This window comes from Alnus glutinosa, chromosome 10 (genome assembly GCF_958979055.1).
Source record: "Alnus glutinosa chromosome 10, dhAlnGlut1.1, whole genome shotgun sequence".
Classification (NCBI taxonomy): domain Eukaryota; kingdom Viridiplantae; phylum Streptophyta; class Magnoliopsida; order Fagales; family Betulaceae; genus Alnus; species Alnus glutinosa.
Window position 1 is genome coordinate 19,227,213 of NC_084895.1, and position 16,739 is coordinate 19,243,951.

At 37.0% G+C, this 16,739-nt stretch overlaps 1 protein-coding gene and 1 long non-coding RNA gene across 6 annotated transcripts in view; one reads left to right on the forward strand and one right to left on the reverse strand.

Moving 5' to 3' along the window:
- The window catches only part of LOC133879348 (MADS-box transcription factor 14-like), an 89,509-nt gene that overhangs the window by 60,140 nt on the left and 12,630 nt on the right, over positions 1–16,739 (reverse strand). For 3 of the 5 annotated variants that reach the window (XR_009902052.1, XR_009902053.1, XM_062317869.1), the window contains exons 2-7: positions 12,292–12,370; positions 6,160–6,226; positions 5,992–6,044; positions 4,827–4,907; positions 4,118–4,179; positions 3,736–3,835 (exon numbers count right to left, since the gene is read on the reverse strand). Coding sequence is in view for 3 of the 5 variants with exons in the window: in XM_062317869.1 (XP_062173853.1) it covers positions 3,736–3,835; positions 4,118–4,179; positions 4,827–4,907; positions 5,992–6,044; positions 6,160–6,226; positions 12,292–12,370 (442 nt within the window). In the remaining 2 variants the exon portion in view is untranslated. The remainder of the gene's footprint in view (positions 1–3,735; positions 3,836–4,117; positions 4,180–4,826; positions 4,908–5,991; positions 6,045–6,159; positions 6,227–12,291; positions 12,371–16,739) is intronic. The other 2 variants (XM_062317871.1, XM_062317870.1) reach the window with 2 other exon arrangements.
- LOC133879349 (uncharacterized) lies at positions 1,265–11,631 on the forward strand. Its single transcript, XR_009902054.1, has 3 exons — positions 1,265–1,625; positions 3,484–3,525; positions 4,089–11,631. It is a non-coding gene; the product is annotated as an uncharacterized LOC133879349 (long non-coding RNA).

Sequence of the window (16,739 nt, forward strand, 5' to 3'; positions counted from 1 at the left end):
AAAACGCGGTGTCAAGAATTGTGCAAATATACATATAAGCACATCCTCATTCACAATCACTCCCTCTTGGGATCCAGCATCCCTACTGGTGACCCTCATGGGCTTGTGCACACTCCTCCCATCTTAGGCTGAGCAAAACAAACCCACCCTCAATGACACAATATTGTCCACTTTTGGCTCTCTCGAACCAGACTTTCCAGGAGGTCATCCATCCCGGTACTACTCTCGCAAAAGCATGCTTAACTGCGGAGTTCTGATAAGTTCATAGTCATCCTAGCTTTAAAACGGGTTGTGTCAAGAAGGGTGCGAATATACATATAAGCACATCCTCATTCTCATACTAAGGCGATGTGGGACGTCACATCATACCTCTCCACAAGCCCATCAGCCTAATCATTGACAACTTCTCTTCTTAATTCTTGTGACAAGAGAGCTCTAGTCACCTCTTCTAACTCTAGAGTTTCTTTCTCATACAATAATGTTGTCAACATGTTATCAAATGAAGGAGGAAGCGATGCCGACAGAAATATCGTTTTATCTTCTTCTTCAATCTTCACACCAAAGTTCAACAACCGTGTATTCAACATGTTGAAATTGTTGAGGTGCTTCAACAAAAATATATTTTCCTCCCATTTGTAAACCATATAGCTGCTTCTTCACGTATAACCTATTCGTTAAATTCTTTTCCAAAATTAACTCTGATTTTTCCTCATCAATCACATTGTGAATGACTTTATCTGACAAATTAAGTCAGATCACAGTGGCAACCTCCACATCCATCTCATCATCGCCCATCTTTTGGGGTTTCTTCTCCTTTCCTTCATCCTCCTTTGTCACAAAGAGAAACTGTTCTTTCCATTGAACTTCTCTAAGTCATAATTGGTACTTGCCATATTTATTGTAATCGTCAATCTGAATACCGAACCTTAGATCTCATGCCACATATTGTGCAAAAGACCACAATTATAGTAAATAAGACAAAATAATCACACAATAACACCAAGATTTACACGATTCCTTAAATGTGAGAAACGTTCATAGACGTAGGTGATGACAAAGAAATTTACTATCAAATATTGAATACAAAACTATGAAGAGAAAATTACACATACCCCAACATTCCAATAACACTTGAAGCTCAAAATCAAACCATAGAGATTCTTCTTAAAAAAAACAATTAAAAAAAAAAACACAAACTTCTATTTTGCAGAAACAAACCGTGACCGGTCTCTCTTGCCATCCAATGCCAAGAAGAATAGACCGCTCTCTGTTTTGTCGTACTATAACGTGACTATTTCGGCAACAAAACTAAATACTAGGTGGTCTCAAACCCTAAACGCAACTCGGCTGATGGGAAAAGACAGAGAGCCAAGAGTTTATTTTGCTAAACTCAGAAAGGGAAAAGACAGAGCAAAGAGTCCTGCGCATTTCACATTGTTTATGCAATTCCCTCAGGCCATGATTCTGTAAACTCCGTAATTTTCTTGTCAATGGTCTTCGGATCTAATGGCATTTCCTCTTCACAGGCTGGAAGGAAAAGTCACGAGTTCAATTTTGCACGAATCCATTAGTTGTGCTTTCTTAAAAAGAGAAGAAGAACAACCCTGTATCGTGCAAGCCTGCAGGTAAACAGTGCCCATCTCTTCTTTTCTACGAAGATATTCATTGAAATTTCATATATTTTCATTGATTTTCATTGTCATAAACTACCATTTCCTGAATTACTATGCTGCTTTTTAACTTTTGATATGAAGTCTGTTGAATATCAGGAAACTTTCTAAAAGTAGTTCCTTCTTCCTTTTCTCAATTAAGAAGATTTTATATGTATACGACTTAGATCCAGTGACTCTTCATTTCTGATGGCACTCAGGATGAAAACTCAGAGGAACCGTGTGTTGGAAATCAAGCGGGCTAGAACACAATTAATATTCTAAGAAAGATAAGTGGAGAAAAGGATAAACACACGAATATAATTTTTAATTCCCCTCACTTGAGAATAATAATTAGAGTAAATAGGTATTTAAAAGCTAAAATGGATGCTTCTAGTCTTCCAGTATTCAAATCCCTCGTTTACATCATATGTATGAAAAATCTCATGTAACTTCCAAAACAATTATTCCCTTATTCCCTTTACTTTTAGACCAAATACATGTAAGACCCTTTAACTCCATAATTCTAGAATAATTAGAAATGAATATTACTAAATCAAGTTTAGTAACCAACACCAATGTGCAACATTTTATGTTAGTTTGAAGGAGATTTCCTCTCAAGTGGTAAGGGCTTTGGTCTTTGTGGTAGTCCCATAAGGTTTAAGGTTCAAATCCCCTTTTGTGCAAACAATTCCTTGAGGACTGCCTGCCGGCAAAGCCGGAGTAAAAGGAGACTTCCCCGCCCACACAAAAAGAGAGGTTAAAACAGAACTTTGTTAGGGAGAAAACTGGTCATACTGATTTAATATCAAAATGGCTTTAAGTAGCTTAAGGCAGGCATTGCCCGTGCCCAGTCATATTTCTCTATATGGTGACATCCTCTACAGACCATGAATGCACTGCACACACACTTGCAGTTGGTTAAGGTACCTGTATTAGACAACCACCATCATATGTTCTCAATACTATAATTTTGTTTTTGTGTATAATAATTAGACACCACTAACCAAAGGGATGTTAACATGATTTATGGAAACAACAAAAACAATTTTTTCAGGACGAGCTTGTTTGTTCATCTGCTCTCACCTCTAAAGATTATTTGCCTTTTTCCCTTCTTTTTGTTAACCATCATAAATAAAACCAGACATCAACCAAGCTTTCTGCAGATAATTCCAACCTATGATAAACAACTCCCGCATTTACAACAGCTTCTTGTCTTCTTGCGTCATCTTCAGTTATCAAGAGAGAGTTCAATCGCTTTGGCTTTCAAGTGTAAATTTAAAGTGTACAGTTGTATCAATGTAACTTATCTTCCACAAATGTAACTTTTCAATAAGACTAAATTTACTTATAAAAAAAAATGTAAAGAGTTTATAAATAAAAATTCAAGGACCCTGTTTTGGTAACACTTTCACAGAAATTTTCAGTTTAGACTAGGTTGTACACTACTTATCATCTCAAAATGTGAAGAATTTTCAATCGTGTTGATGCATGATGCTTCAAACGTTTAAATTCATTAATGCTTGTCTTAATTCTTTTGAGTGTTGCAAGGGGTACTACATCTTTTACTATAGGTCCCTTAATTTTTTAATTTTTTAAGTACTATAGGTCCCTTATAAACTGAAGTGACAGTCCATGTGGTACTTACCATGTCAGCCACTAAATAATTAAATTTACCTATCAAATTTTTTCACCATTAAGATATTACCACTTGAGTTTGTAAGAGAACTGTAGTAAAAGTTGTAGTATCCTAAGCATTTTTCAATTCTTTCGGGAGTAATTCACTGCCATCTAGTCTCATTTTCTGTTAAACTTTTCAACACTCCCCATTCAGGACCATCTACCACATATGCTGGACAATTTCTTAGAAGATCAGGTAAACATCTTTCTTATTTATTTTTACACATGAGAACACAACTTTATAACAAATCTAATTTCCATAGTACTTGCATTCAAGAATTTTGACTACTGATTAGGTGACACCTCATGGGTACAGCTTGTCACTGATCACAGTTTTTTACTATTGAACTCCAATAATGCTACTCAAAAGAAATAAAAAATAAAACAGATAACTTGTAAGAATTACCTTTCTGAATCTGATTTCGCTTAATATGGCATCCAGTTCTGTCTCTAGTTGTGTAAGCTCTGTTATGTTTTTCTGTTCCATGTTTTGTGCATCAAGATGCCTGCCAAAAACACAAAAATAAAGGCGCATTAGCTGGTCCATTGAAGCAAATCTACATATGTCCCAAAGATTTAATTCAACTAATGGACAAGAGTCTCTGCAGATAGCATGTTAATAGAGAATCATATAGTTTGAGAAAATATCATGTAAAAAGGGAAACTGATCTTCAAGATGTTGCCTATGAATCATGTAAAAGATGAACCTACAGTTTTCCCTGTTACATGAGTCATTTATTTCCTGTGTGTCACTTGCAGCTCATGTATATGGACCTCAAAGATGGTACCTTTGAATCATTTGCAGTGGGTTAGCACTTGTCTGAAGATCAGGACAGTCAGCAAGATTCTGCTGCATGACAAGACAAAAACTGAATAAGAGAGAAATTTCATAAAATTAACCATCAAATATACTAGGATGAGATTTAGAAGTTAATAACCATAGATGATAAGTAAACTCATGTAACACAAGCAGCATTGACAATGCCATGTTCCTTTCCCCATCTGATTTATTAGGTTAGTACCATATCCAGTTCTGTCCTCACATGAGGCATAATGTTACTCAGTTTTTCCAGAAAAAAATAAAACCTCTAATATAGAGTCAACATAGCATCTTTGTAGTCTGGGAAAATAAATTTGTTTGCCGAATGTAATGGATATAATGACCCACATGTTGTAGTGTGTTGATGTGACTTAAACCCATCAAGTCCTGTAGGTGTTCTTCTTTCTCCTAAAGAAGTGGTCATCTTGTACGTGAAGGACAAAGTTGTCGTTGGAAGCCTTAACTGCGTTAAGGTAGCCTTCTTTTAACGAACTCTTTAGTAGTATATATATGAACTATGACTCATTGTTATGTGTGAAAAAAGAGTGAATGAGCACACTAAAGAAGAGAGACGAATAAAAATACATGTTATGGATGACTAAAGTAGTAGTTTTTGATTACTATTCATTAGATTTCAATAAGAAATATTCTAGGAGTGGTTTTTTAATCTATTTTACCTCAATTCCATGATTTGTTATCGATTTTGGAAAGAGTTGTAATTCTTGTGATTGTTTGTCATTGCGATCCCCTACGTCAAGCTGCATCAAAAAGGCAAAGAGAAACATGATCAAAAAGTAGAGATGTATTGTAACGCCTACGAAATTAATTAACTGGTAATTAACTCAAAGTGTTACCACTAAACCATAGTCGAGATTAAAGCAACGAAAGTATATCATCTACTAAGTAATCATCACATCAATTGTAATCATTACATAATATTTATCACAGCCACAAAGTAGATCTAAGTTATATCTTAATACACAAAATCAAATTAAATCATTAAGCCTGTAATCTCCACCCGAAGACACTAATTACCATGAGTGGTCTATAAGTCCTCAAGTGATATAGGGTCGATAATATCACGTCAAGCAGCCGCATCTATCTTGATATCTTCATTGCTCAAATCCTAGTGCTGGCTATGTTTTACAGGTGAAAGGATTGAAACGGTAAGTCCACGACTTAGTAAGTATAGCACTGTGAAACACAGTTATGTAGTGAACTCAATCATTTTGAAACATGGGAGTAAAATTACACATGCAACCATATTTCTCAATATGGGAAGGCAGAAAATCATGTTGATACACGAGTATAGTATATAATTATATTACAAGTCATAACTCTCCTCACTATAGCCTATCCATGCTCTTTCCCCTTCACGGTAAGGTTTGCGTGTCTAAAAAGACATATGGTACAACCTCGGTGCCTCTGGTAAAGTACATAGCTAGTCATCTCTAGTTGATCGACCAAGTTCGACCCCGAGTGATCCACTCAGCTAGTGATGTCGTAGGGTGTGACCCTCATCCTGTGGGTGGTTGCGCCAATTACGATAACCCTCTGAACCAGGTTAAAACTCGCTCCTCACACAATTAGCCATAGGGTCAGTCAATATAGTCTAGTATGCACAAGACACAGATTTCTTTCACAATAAGTTTCACATGATTTAACAATGTTGGTCATGTCACACGATCACATTATCATTTCCTTTTCCATGTATGTAAAATAGTGTTGAGAGTCCCAACATTAAATCAGAATGCATTTTATAATAGTACAAAGATGCACATCTTATATCAAAAGAAGCATGCTAAAAAATCATTGTTTAGAGTTTCACATAAGTTTACTCACATTGGTCGTAATATTCTCCTCAAACTCTCCTTCAAACGCTCCGGTTCCTTCGTCTGCGGGATATCTTATCATCAGTAGGTTTCCTAAGAGATAGCCCTAATCATAGTACTTAACTCTCAAATTTTTGCATTCTAACCCTAAGAGATATTCCTAATCCTAGTACTTAACTCTCAAATTTCTGCATTCTGACGAGTACCGATGGATCAGTCTCGAGTGTCGATAGATCGGTCTTGAGCTGCGTGTTGATAGATCGGTTAGCACAGTACTCGACCACTGATCGATAAATGTCAAATAGTGATAGATCAGTACACTGTTCGTTGTCTCCTACCTTCGAAAAATTCAATTTTCACCACGTATAACAAGGTATTTTGGCATGAACTGAAAATTTTTCTTCTTTTCTCATCCTCTTTTGTGTTAAGACTAGAGAATTGTGTAAAAGAAGAATTATTTCTTAATCTCAAGGGGTTGGCTCAAGTGGTAAGGGCTTTGATCTTAGTGGCATTTTCCATCAGGTTTAGCGTTTGAATCTCCTTGGGTGCAAACAATTCTTTGGAACCAACCTGTCGGAGTATTACCCGATCCTACTTTGGAGGGGTTCCTCATCATCAAAAAAAGAAAAATTATTTCTCGTGTGTGAAAGGTTTTGAACTTGAATAATTTCATTGATGTTCAGAACAGTATATATAGAGGATTAGACTACATGTAATCCTATCTAAGTTTGAAATTCAAAAGTGTATAACAGAAAATATAATTTAAAAATACAGAATATCTTATCTCTAAGTTATCCATTAGTTAGAGATTGTTTGAATGTCTTCAAATGAATCTGGATGTGTTGATGAATCTGGACATGAAGTTGATGCTGCACGTGTATGAGATGAGGTGGTAGATATATCATTTACAGCCCCCCCCCGCAAGCTGATGGGGACGGAACAAACCATAAGCTTGTCACGTAGTAGCTGGAATCGTGCCGAACTGAGGCCCTTAGTAAAAATGTCGGCAAGTTGGTCGTGCGTGCTAATGTATTTGATGGAGATATCACCATTAAGCACCTTCTCACGAATGAAGTGATAGTCGATTTCGATGTGCTTGGTCCTAACATGATAAACAGGGTTAGAAGCAAGGGTAAGGGCCCCAATGTTGTCACACCAAAGACGAGGAGTAGAAAACAATGGAATACCAAGATCCTTAAAGAGCATTCTCAACCAAAACAGATCAGTAGTGGCAAGAGCCATGGCACGGTACTCAACTTCTGTACTAGAACGTGCAACCACTGATTGTTTCTTGGCTGTCCAAGAAATGAGAGAAGAGCCCAAAACAATTCCAATACTCGTTGTAAAACGTTGATCATCAGGATTACCTGCCCAGTCCGAGTCACAGAAGCTTGAAGTGTTAAAGGGCCTTTGGTGTACCATAAGCCATAATCAATAGTGCCTTTGAGATAACGAAGGACCCGTTTTGCCGCTGTCCAATGTAGAGTAGAAGGATGATGTATGTGTTGGCATAATTGGTTGACAGAAAAGGCAATATCTTGACGTGTCAAGGTACAATATTGTAAAGCTCCCACGGTTTGACGGTATGTAGTAATGTCGGTAGGAGATAACGGGTCACCATCAGCATTGGACAATTTTGAACCAGCAAGACATGGAGAAGAATACGGCTTTGCACCCAACATTTTGGACCTGGATAGGAGATCAGAAATATACTTTGATTGTCTGAGATGCAATCCTTGAGAGGATCGGACAGCATGGATGCCTAAGAAGAAGTACAGGTTTCCGAGATCCTAAAGCTTAAAAACCTGTTGAAGTTGATGAATAACAGAAGCAATATGGGATGAAGATGTGCCCGTAATTAGAATATCATCCACATATATCAATAAATAGAGATGCACATTTCCATGATGAAACATAAACAATGAGCTGTCAACAGAAGAGGAGACAAATCCAAGCTCCAGCAATGTTTGAGAAAGGCGTGTAAACCAAGCACGTGGTGCTTGTTTAAGGCCATACAAAGACTTGTGTAACCTGCAAACATGAGATGGAAATTGGGGATCAATGAATCCTCTAGATTGTTCCATGTACACTTCTTCAAGCAAGTGTCCATGGACGAAAGCATTGGAGACGTCAGGTTGATGGATATTCCAATTAAACTGGACAGCAAGAGCTAAAAGAACCCGGATTGTGGAAGGCTTCACCACTGGGCTAAAAGTCTCTGTAAAATCTACTCCACTCTCTTAATCAAAACCCTTTGCTACCAACCTAGCTTTATAACGTTCAAGAGATCCATCCTGCTTCTGTTTGATCTTGTAAACCCATTTATTCCGGATAATATTGTGGGTGGAAGGCCGAGGACATAAGGACCAGGTCTGGTTTGCAATGAGGGCATCAAATTCATCACCCATTGCAGCTCTCCATTGAGGTGACTTGGCTGCTTCGGAGTAGCATGTAGGTTCTGGTGGAAGAGAAACACTGGCAAGAGCAAATAGAGGGTGCTTGGTGGAATAGAAGGAAGTGAAATTAGGGAAGGAGCGAGTCCTTAACTTACCTGTTTTGGAGCGGGTGAGCATGGGATGGGTAGAAACATGAACTAAAGAGGTCTCGGGTGGGGGTGAAGAAGTAGGTGCTGCATTATGATGTGAAGAAGCCTGTGGAGAAGAAGCTGAAAAATTAGGAGAAGAAACCTGTATATCAGGTGATAAGTCAAGGGATGATGCAGAGAGTGAAGTATCACTCGGCAGAGGACAAGGTGTGTCGGGTAGTGCAATAGAGTTGACTGTGGGAAACTGTTGTAACTGGACAGAAGAAGAAGATGAAATGTTAGAAAAATCTGGAAAGGAAACAGGAATGACTGAACCTGTAGTGGCAGGAGTGAGGACACCTTCATTTGCAGGAAATCGGGATTCGTCAAAAACCACATGCCTTGACACATACACCTTGCGAGATATAGGATCTAGACAGCGATACCCACGTTGATTAGTGCTATAACCCAAGAAAATGCAATGTTTACTCCTAAACATTAACTTATGAGTAGAGTGGGGACATAAAAGAGGAAAACACGAGCACCCAAAGGAACGAAACAAGGAGTAATCCAACTCTTTGTTGAAGAGTTTGAAGTAGGGTGATACATTGTCAACTGTGGAAGAAGGAAGACGATTAATTATAAAAACGGATGTAGCAAAAACATCAACCCAAAAAAGAGAAGACATATGAGATTGGGCAAGTAAAGACAAACCCATTTCCATAATATGGCGGTGTTTACGCTCAGCCACACCATTTTGTTGTGGTGTGTGAGGACAAGAAATTCGATGAAGGATGCCATGATGGATTAAAAAGTTCTTAAATTGAGTGGACATATATTCACCACCACCATCACAATGAAATTGTTTAATAGAAGTAGAAAATTGATTTTCCACGAGATTTAAATTGCACAAAAACAGAAAACACATCAGATTTATGATGGATGGGATACAACCAAGTGAATCTGGAAAAGTCATCAATAAAAAGAACATAATAACAACCACCACCTAAAGACTTGGTAGAAGAAGACCAAACATCCGAATGGATGAGATCTAAGGGACACATAGAGACACGATGAGAAGATTGAAATGGAAGCTGCTTGCTTTTGCCGAGTTGACAAGGTTCAATTGTTTGACTCCACTGACCGGAAGAGAAAACTGCTACAGAACTTGAGAAACAATTGGCTGGGAAGCATGACCAAGGCGGGAATGCCACACAGCTGCAAAAGTCTTAACACCTAAGAGAGCAGTCAAGGCATGCTGCTTATTGACAGAAAATGATTTCAGCTGAATTGGGTAGAGACCACCCTCACTCCGACCTACTAGGAGGGTTAGACCCGTGCGGTTGTCCTTAACAAAATATTGAGAACTAGTGAGAATAAAGAAGCAATTATTGTCGAAACAAAATTGATTGATTGAGAGCAGGTTAGCATAAGCTTGGGAACAGTGCAAGACTTTTGAGAGATGAACTGAGGATTGAGGTGTGAAAAACCATAGAACCAATGTGTCGTATTCTCAAAACTGTACCATTTCCCACTGCTACATCCTCAGAACCTAAATACGGCTGCTGTAAGGATAGATTCTCCAGGTTGGCAGTGATATGCTGATTTGCAGCACTATCAGCATACCAAGGGTCATTTGCAGGAGCTGAATTGGAATCAGCAACCATGGCAGATAGCTGGGCATGAGGATGACGCCCTTGGAAGGCATGATCCATCCTATGAAAGCAGTCCAACGCCTGATGAGAGAATTTCCCACAAATTTGACATGCTGGTCTGGTCGGAGCAGGATAGGAGGAAGCTGCTGGGCAAAATTTGGGTGAAGAGGCAGCAGGTTTGGGACCAACCCAACGTTTTCCAGAAGGCTTGGACTTACGGTGTTGAGGATGAGTGTTCGACTTTGAGGAGAACATGGCAAAATGGTGAGAATCAGTTGTGGTGGCAGCATTTTGGCTTTCTAGCAAGAGCTCATAAGAGAGCAATCCATCCTGAAATTTACTGAACGTTAGTGACTTGTAGCGAGAAGCGACAGAAGAGAGGTAACAACCGGGTTAAAGGATGGATGAAGTCCACCAACCACATAAACCGATGAGTGCATCATCAGTTACTGGTTGTCCAACCGCGGCCAGTTGGGCAGAAAATTGCTTGGCAGTTTCAAGGTAATCTGTGCAAGACTTGGAAGTTGGCGCTGAAGATGAGAGATCCGAGTCTTCAAATGAGAAGCAAACCAGCTGGAAAGTGAATTCCAGACTTCCTTAGCACTGGTGACACCAAAAGTGGTAGACATCACTTTCTCCGAGAGAGAGGCATTAAGCCAAGAAAGAACAAACTGATCTTTCTTAGTCCAAAGCATAAAATTTGGACTGAGGGTAGCAGTAGCTTACCCTTGAGCATCCAGAACGTACTTGGGAGGGCACGGCTCAGAACCATCCACGAAACCCATCAAGTCGTTTGTCTTCAAAATAGGAATCACTTGATTGGACCATGTGATGTAGTTGGGTCCTTCCAATTTAAAGGTCATCAATTGGCCAATGTTAGGCGGAATAAATGGAGGAGGAGAGGCAGAACTGGATGCCATGGATAACAAGATAGGAAGTGAGCGGAAATAATGTGGCAGAGATCGAAAAGTAGCGTGAGCAATTAAGGCTCTGATACCATGAAAGGTTTTGAACTTGAATAATTTCATTGATGTTCAGAACAGTATATATAGAGGATTAGACTACATGTAATCCTATCTAAGTTTGAAATTCAAAAGTGTATAATAGAAAATATAATTAAAAAATACAGAATATCACATCTCTAAGTTATCCGTTAGTTAGAGATTGTTTAAATGAGTCTTCAAATGAATCTGGATGTGTTGATGAATCTGAACATGAAGTTGATGCTGCACATGTATGAGATGAGGTGGCAGATATATCATTTACAGTGTGAGTGAGATTTGGTTGTCTTGGGTTTTGGATTTGAGTGATTTTATTTACTACAATTTTATACTCCCATCTTTGATTAGTAAATTTCTTTGTGATCGGCTCTGCCTGTGAACATTCTTTACATTGAAGGAACTACATAAATTTTAGTATTCTTGCTTGTGATTATTTTGTGCTATTTACTCTAATCGTGATCTATTGCACCACACACAGGAAATTGTCATGTTTCAATGAGCTCAGTTTTTTTTTTGTCTGAATTCAACGGTCTCATGTTTTTAGCAAAGAATCTGCTGTTGACTCAACATTATTGGGAGAGGTTCTCTTGCTCTCTTGATTTGAGATTTGGATGATAGAAATTCAAATGCAGAGCAATATTCGTGACATTGTAACTACTAACATCATACTACTGTATACATGACTGTTGAAATGTTTCATTCTACTTTCATTATAATGGAGGATGATCTTCCATAGAAGCCAATCAGATATTACCTTGAAGATGCAAAAAAGGCCCCCCCAACAAAACATTAAAGGAAGAAAAATAAAAATAAAAAAGAAGAGAAAAGTCCAGTGCCCTGTTTTTCTCTCTCTGAAATCAAGCTTCACCATTATGCATGGTCGAGAATCTTTTTAAAATACAACATGTGAATGAGTTATTCATTCAGGATTCAGTTCTGAAATAGCAACTGGTTGCATAAGGTCAGAGCTGAAGTTTCAATTTTTTTGGCTAGAATTGGACACCTCTAAAAAGATGGAAAAAATTACAGCTACTATTGGTCATCTGTCACAGATGCAAAATCTTTTTAGTACTATAAATCTACAGTCTCAGATCTACTACACCTCTAAAAAGAGGAAAATTTCAGCTAACCTTTTCTTCTTCAGCTCTCTTGCGGACAGCAGCTTCTTCAGCTACGTGTATCCTGTAACGCTCAAGAATTTCTTCTAGACTGTACCAGGAGGAACATATAGCGTTGCAGAATGTCAAAAACATTATAGTATAATAGTTGCATAAACATAACAACAATCTTAAATAAACAAGGTGATTAGGTGCTATTTGAACAAATAGGATTTTCACTTTAATACTTTGCTAATAAGGTTCACCAAAGCATTGAACTATGTAACAACAAAACTTATTGGTAACAATGAATACATATACGTGAGGATCCTTTTGTGCTATAGTTATTTTTCTTTATTTATGACCAAATACTACAAAGACACCAAAACAAGACAAAAACAGAACAGAAAAACACCATCAAAGGAAAAGGGGGTACCCTAAGGAGGGTTAAGGTCAGTAATACAATAACAATCGAAACAGAGACAAAGAGACAAAATGAGAATACTTCTACTACATTTTTATATATATATATAAGTAATTTCATATTATTAGTCAAGTGCGGAGGGACACAGCCTTAATAATCAGGGAGTACACAAGAGAACCTCTAAAAGGAAGAAAAAGAAGAACATAAATTCAAAAAATCTGCAAAAAGTAGAAACAATCAAGCTATGATGTGCGGCTATCCAGCGATGTAACGTTTTAAGCAGAAGCTTCCTCAATTCTATCATCGATGTCTCTACATCTTCAAAGTGTCAAGCATTCCTCTCACGCCAAAGACACCACCTTAAAAAAAACGGAGCCAACCTCCAAACTTCCTTAACGGTATCACACCCAACCGAACTGTCCCAGCTGTACAGCAAATCGATGACTCGTCTCGGCATAACCTACTATACTCCAAACAAAGTAAAAATATGGCTTCATAGTTCTCTAGTGACGTCACAATGAAGCAATATGTGATCAATGGACTTCCCATTCTTCTTACACATACAATACAACTCAAGTCCTGTCTGACGGTACTTTAAAAGTTCAAGTAAGATGATTTGAATTTTGTTATACGTTTTCACCCATGTTTTCAATAATTTGACATCTAGCTGTACTTGAATGGCGCCAAACAGAAGTTTAAAAAGAATATGCTTGCAGCGAATGGCCATTGTTACAAGCCAAGGACTTTTGATATCTACTTTTAACAGAGCATCCAACAATGCATAACTTTGGATTTGGAACGTACGTAAGCTAAGCCACTATTTCTGTTTTTAGTAGTTTTAGTTGATCTGAATGTATTGTCAAGACCTCCTATTTTCAACCTTATTTGCATAAGCATCTCTTTCATAAGCAGAGCATAGCACTTGAACCTCACCTTCTGAAAAGGAACCTAGATTATGCAATATTACTTCTATATTTTCTGTATATTTGGACACCTTATGCTTTTAATGATACTTTAATTACTTATAAAAATAAAAAATAAAAGCTTACTACTTCCTCAAATTACTTTTCTGTATTGCTTTCGAAAGGCCTTGTTTAGTGACAATTTTGAAAACACTTTTCTATTTTCTATACCAAACACACAATTTTCTCAAACCCATTAACAATCAATTCAAAACACTTAATAAATATAGGTCCCACAAAAAAGCACTTCTCACCTTTATATCATATCACGACACTTTTCCAAACTAAAACCAGAAATCACTTTTCAAAACTATTATAAAACATACAAGGTTATAAGCACTTTAGAGGATTGATTCTCAGTAACCTCCCTTACATTTTCCTTAAATTTAGGGAACCATGCTACCTTTTACTTTTCTATTCAAATAAACTGCACAATAACTTCCCTCATCATTTTCCTAAACCAGTAATATAATTTCAAATCAATACTTTCGGAAAGAAAGGAAAGAGAATGCATGTTTTTTAAAATAAAATAATGATAAGGGAAGTTTATGCTTCCCTAAATATTGGGTAACACTGTAGCTTTCTCTTAGTTTAGAAAAGAGAAGAAATATCTGCAACAGGTGACTTCTTAAGAATTTTTTAAAAAAGAAGAGAAAGGGATTTAGAGAGTACCGATAATGCTCTAACAAGAAACAAAAGCGTGCCACTTGCTCCAATAAAACCATGAAATTATTTTGTTTTCCTAGATCTACTTGTCCACCTACATTAAACTAGTTCTGAGGGTTAGAATCTTGTTGCATCCCAACGTAAATTACCCAAAAGGATGAAAGTTTCTTTAAATTTGGAAACACTCAACTTTGAAAGAGAAAAAATAACATGTCTCTCAAACAGAGTAAATAATGTAACATTGATGATATCATAATACCATAGAGAAAGAGACTGCACGCGATAGCGTCCGTACTAGGCGGATAAGGACAGGCCGCATCAGAATCACAAGTTCCAAGACAAGCCCGTTCAAAGGGATAAGAATTTTAACCGACTCAAATCTGACCTCAGTAGTGAATTATTATTGTGTTTTTATATTGTAAATTGCTATTAATTTTTTATTTTTAACACAGCATCCAACTATATAGAAAAACAGATCTAGTTAGTTTGAAAAAAAATTATGCAAAAGTTAAAATTGTGAACGATTCATATATCTCTTATACTATAATGCTTTTTGTAGCTCAACCGAGTCAGCTCAGGAGTGGAACTAAAATTTTAGATTTGGGGGCAAAAAACTTCATAAGGTAAAATTTTGGAAGGGTAAAAATTTAATTTTAAAAGAGTTACAAGGGTATTTTCAAAAAAATATATATATATATTTGAGGAAAACATTGTGGCAGGGTAGTTTCGGCCACCCCCATTTTGGCCATTCGGGGGTGGCCGAACCACCCCCAGGCCTGATCTGGGCCACCCCCAAGCAGATCGGGCCTGCAGATCGGGCCTGCAGATTAGGCCTGGGGGTGCCCGGCAACCTCCATTGGCAAAAATGGGGTTGGCATGAGCCAAAATTTGGCCCAAGCCACCCCTTTGTATTTTTTTATTATTTCTTTAATTTTTAAATTGTTTTAATTTTCATTATTTTTTAAGTGAATATATGACACGTAACAATGGTATTATACGAATATGTTGACAAAATAGGCATTTTTGGCACTCTTTGGTAGTTTGGAGGGTCATATTAATACACTTGGTGGTTCAGGTGGCTACTTTAAAAAAGGCTGGTAATTTAGGGGGCTTTTTTATATTTATCCTTAAAATTTTAATTTTAAAAGAGTAACAAGGGTATTTAAAAATAAAAAAATAAAAAATGAGGTAGACACTGTGGCTTGGGGGGTGAAATGCCTGTAGTTCCGCTCCTGGCTCAAATACATTTTACATTGGAGATTCTTAAGGTTTCTATCTAAATTTTAGATAACAATCTAATTTACACATGCCTAATTAGTACACAACCTTTATGCTTAAATAGGCCTCAAACTAGGACATAAATTTGTTGCTGAAGTTTAGAAAGCAATAGAAAAAAAGAAGAAAACTCAAAAACAATCTTATATGCAAACTCCTTAAAGGACTAAACTACTAACACTACTATGATCACCTATCAACAGCATCATCCATGAGCATTAATAGCAACTGATATACTTTTGTAATTGTATTTGATTTATCAAGATTATAATTTGTAGACATAAGTAGTCATGTACGTGTTTTGAGTTAAAACAAATTAAAGATTTTTTTTTTTTTTTGGCAAGCAATGATGCGTTCTCGGCCCTCCATATCAAGCTTAAGCTTATAACCCATATGCCAAGCTATAACTATCCGCTAAAAGGCTAAAGCATAATCTTTAAGCATTTTCAAATGCAATTACTACATGGTGATATCACTAGTTATGGGATTTTTTTTATTATTATTTTTTAAAAAATAATTGAAATATCATTAAAAGCGCAAAGCATAATTTAGATACAAAATATGTAAGAGAAACTCTTAATCTAAGGAGAAAGTACGTATAGGATTATTATCTCTAAGGCATTTCTAATTTTTTCAATAGACTTCTTCGTTGCACCTCTATGGTCATAATTTTTAAGAGTTTCTTAAATTTTAGAGAAACGTTGTTTTGCATTCTCTCGGCATACTAAGCTGACGTGGTATGCTCAATCCAGCCGAAGATCAATCTTCATTGAAAATGATAAGCAATTCAAAGGTAGATTGATCATGCCACGTCAACTGAGCATGCTCGGAGAACACGAAATAGCATTTTTCTAAATTTTATAAACTAGTAAATGGACTTTTTAGCAGTTTGGGAAACACCATGTTTCATAACGACTTTGTTTTCTGTTCTTAAGTCAAAAACATTAACAAACAACCAAAAAAATAAAATTTGATAGGTAACAAACAACCAAAAATTCAAGAACTATTTAACTTCTTTTAGTTTCAATAACTATGGTGGTACTTCAGACTCCTCTAGGCGCAGGAAAGGAAAGGGCCTCAAGTTGTAGGGTAGTGTTCTTTAGAGGGCTTTTGGGTTGTCTCTAGGTTTCTTTTGTGGGTTGTTTTGGGTTTTT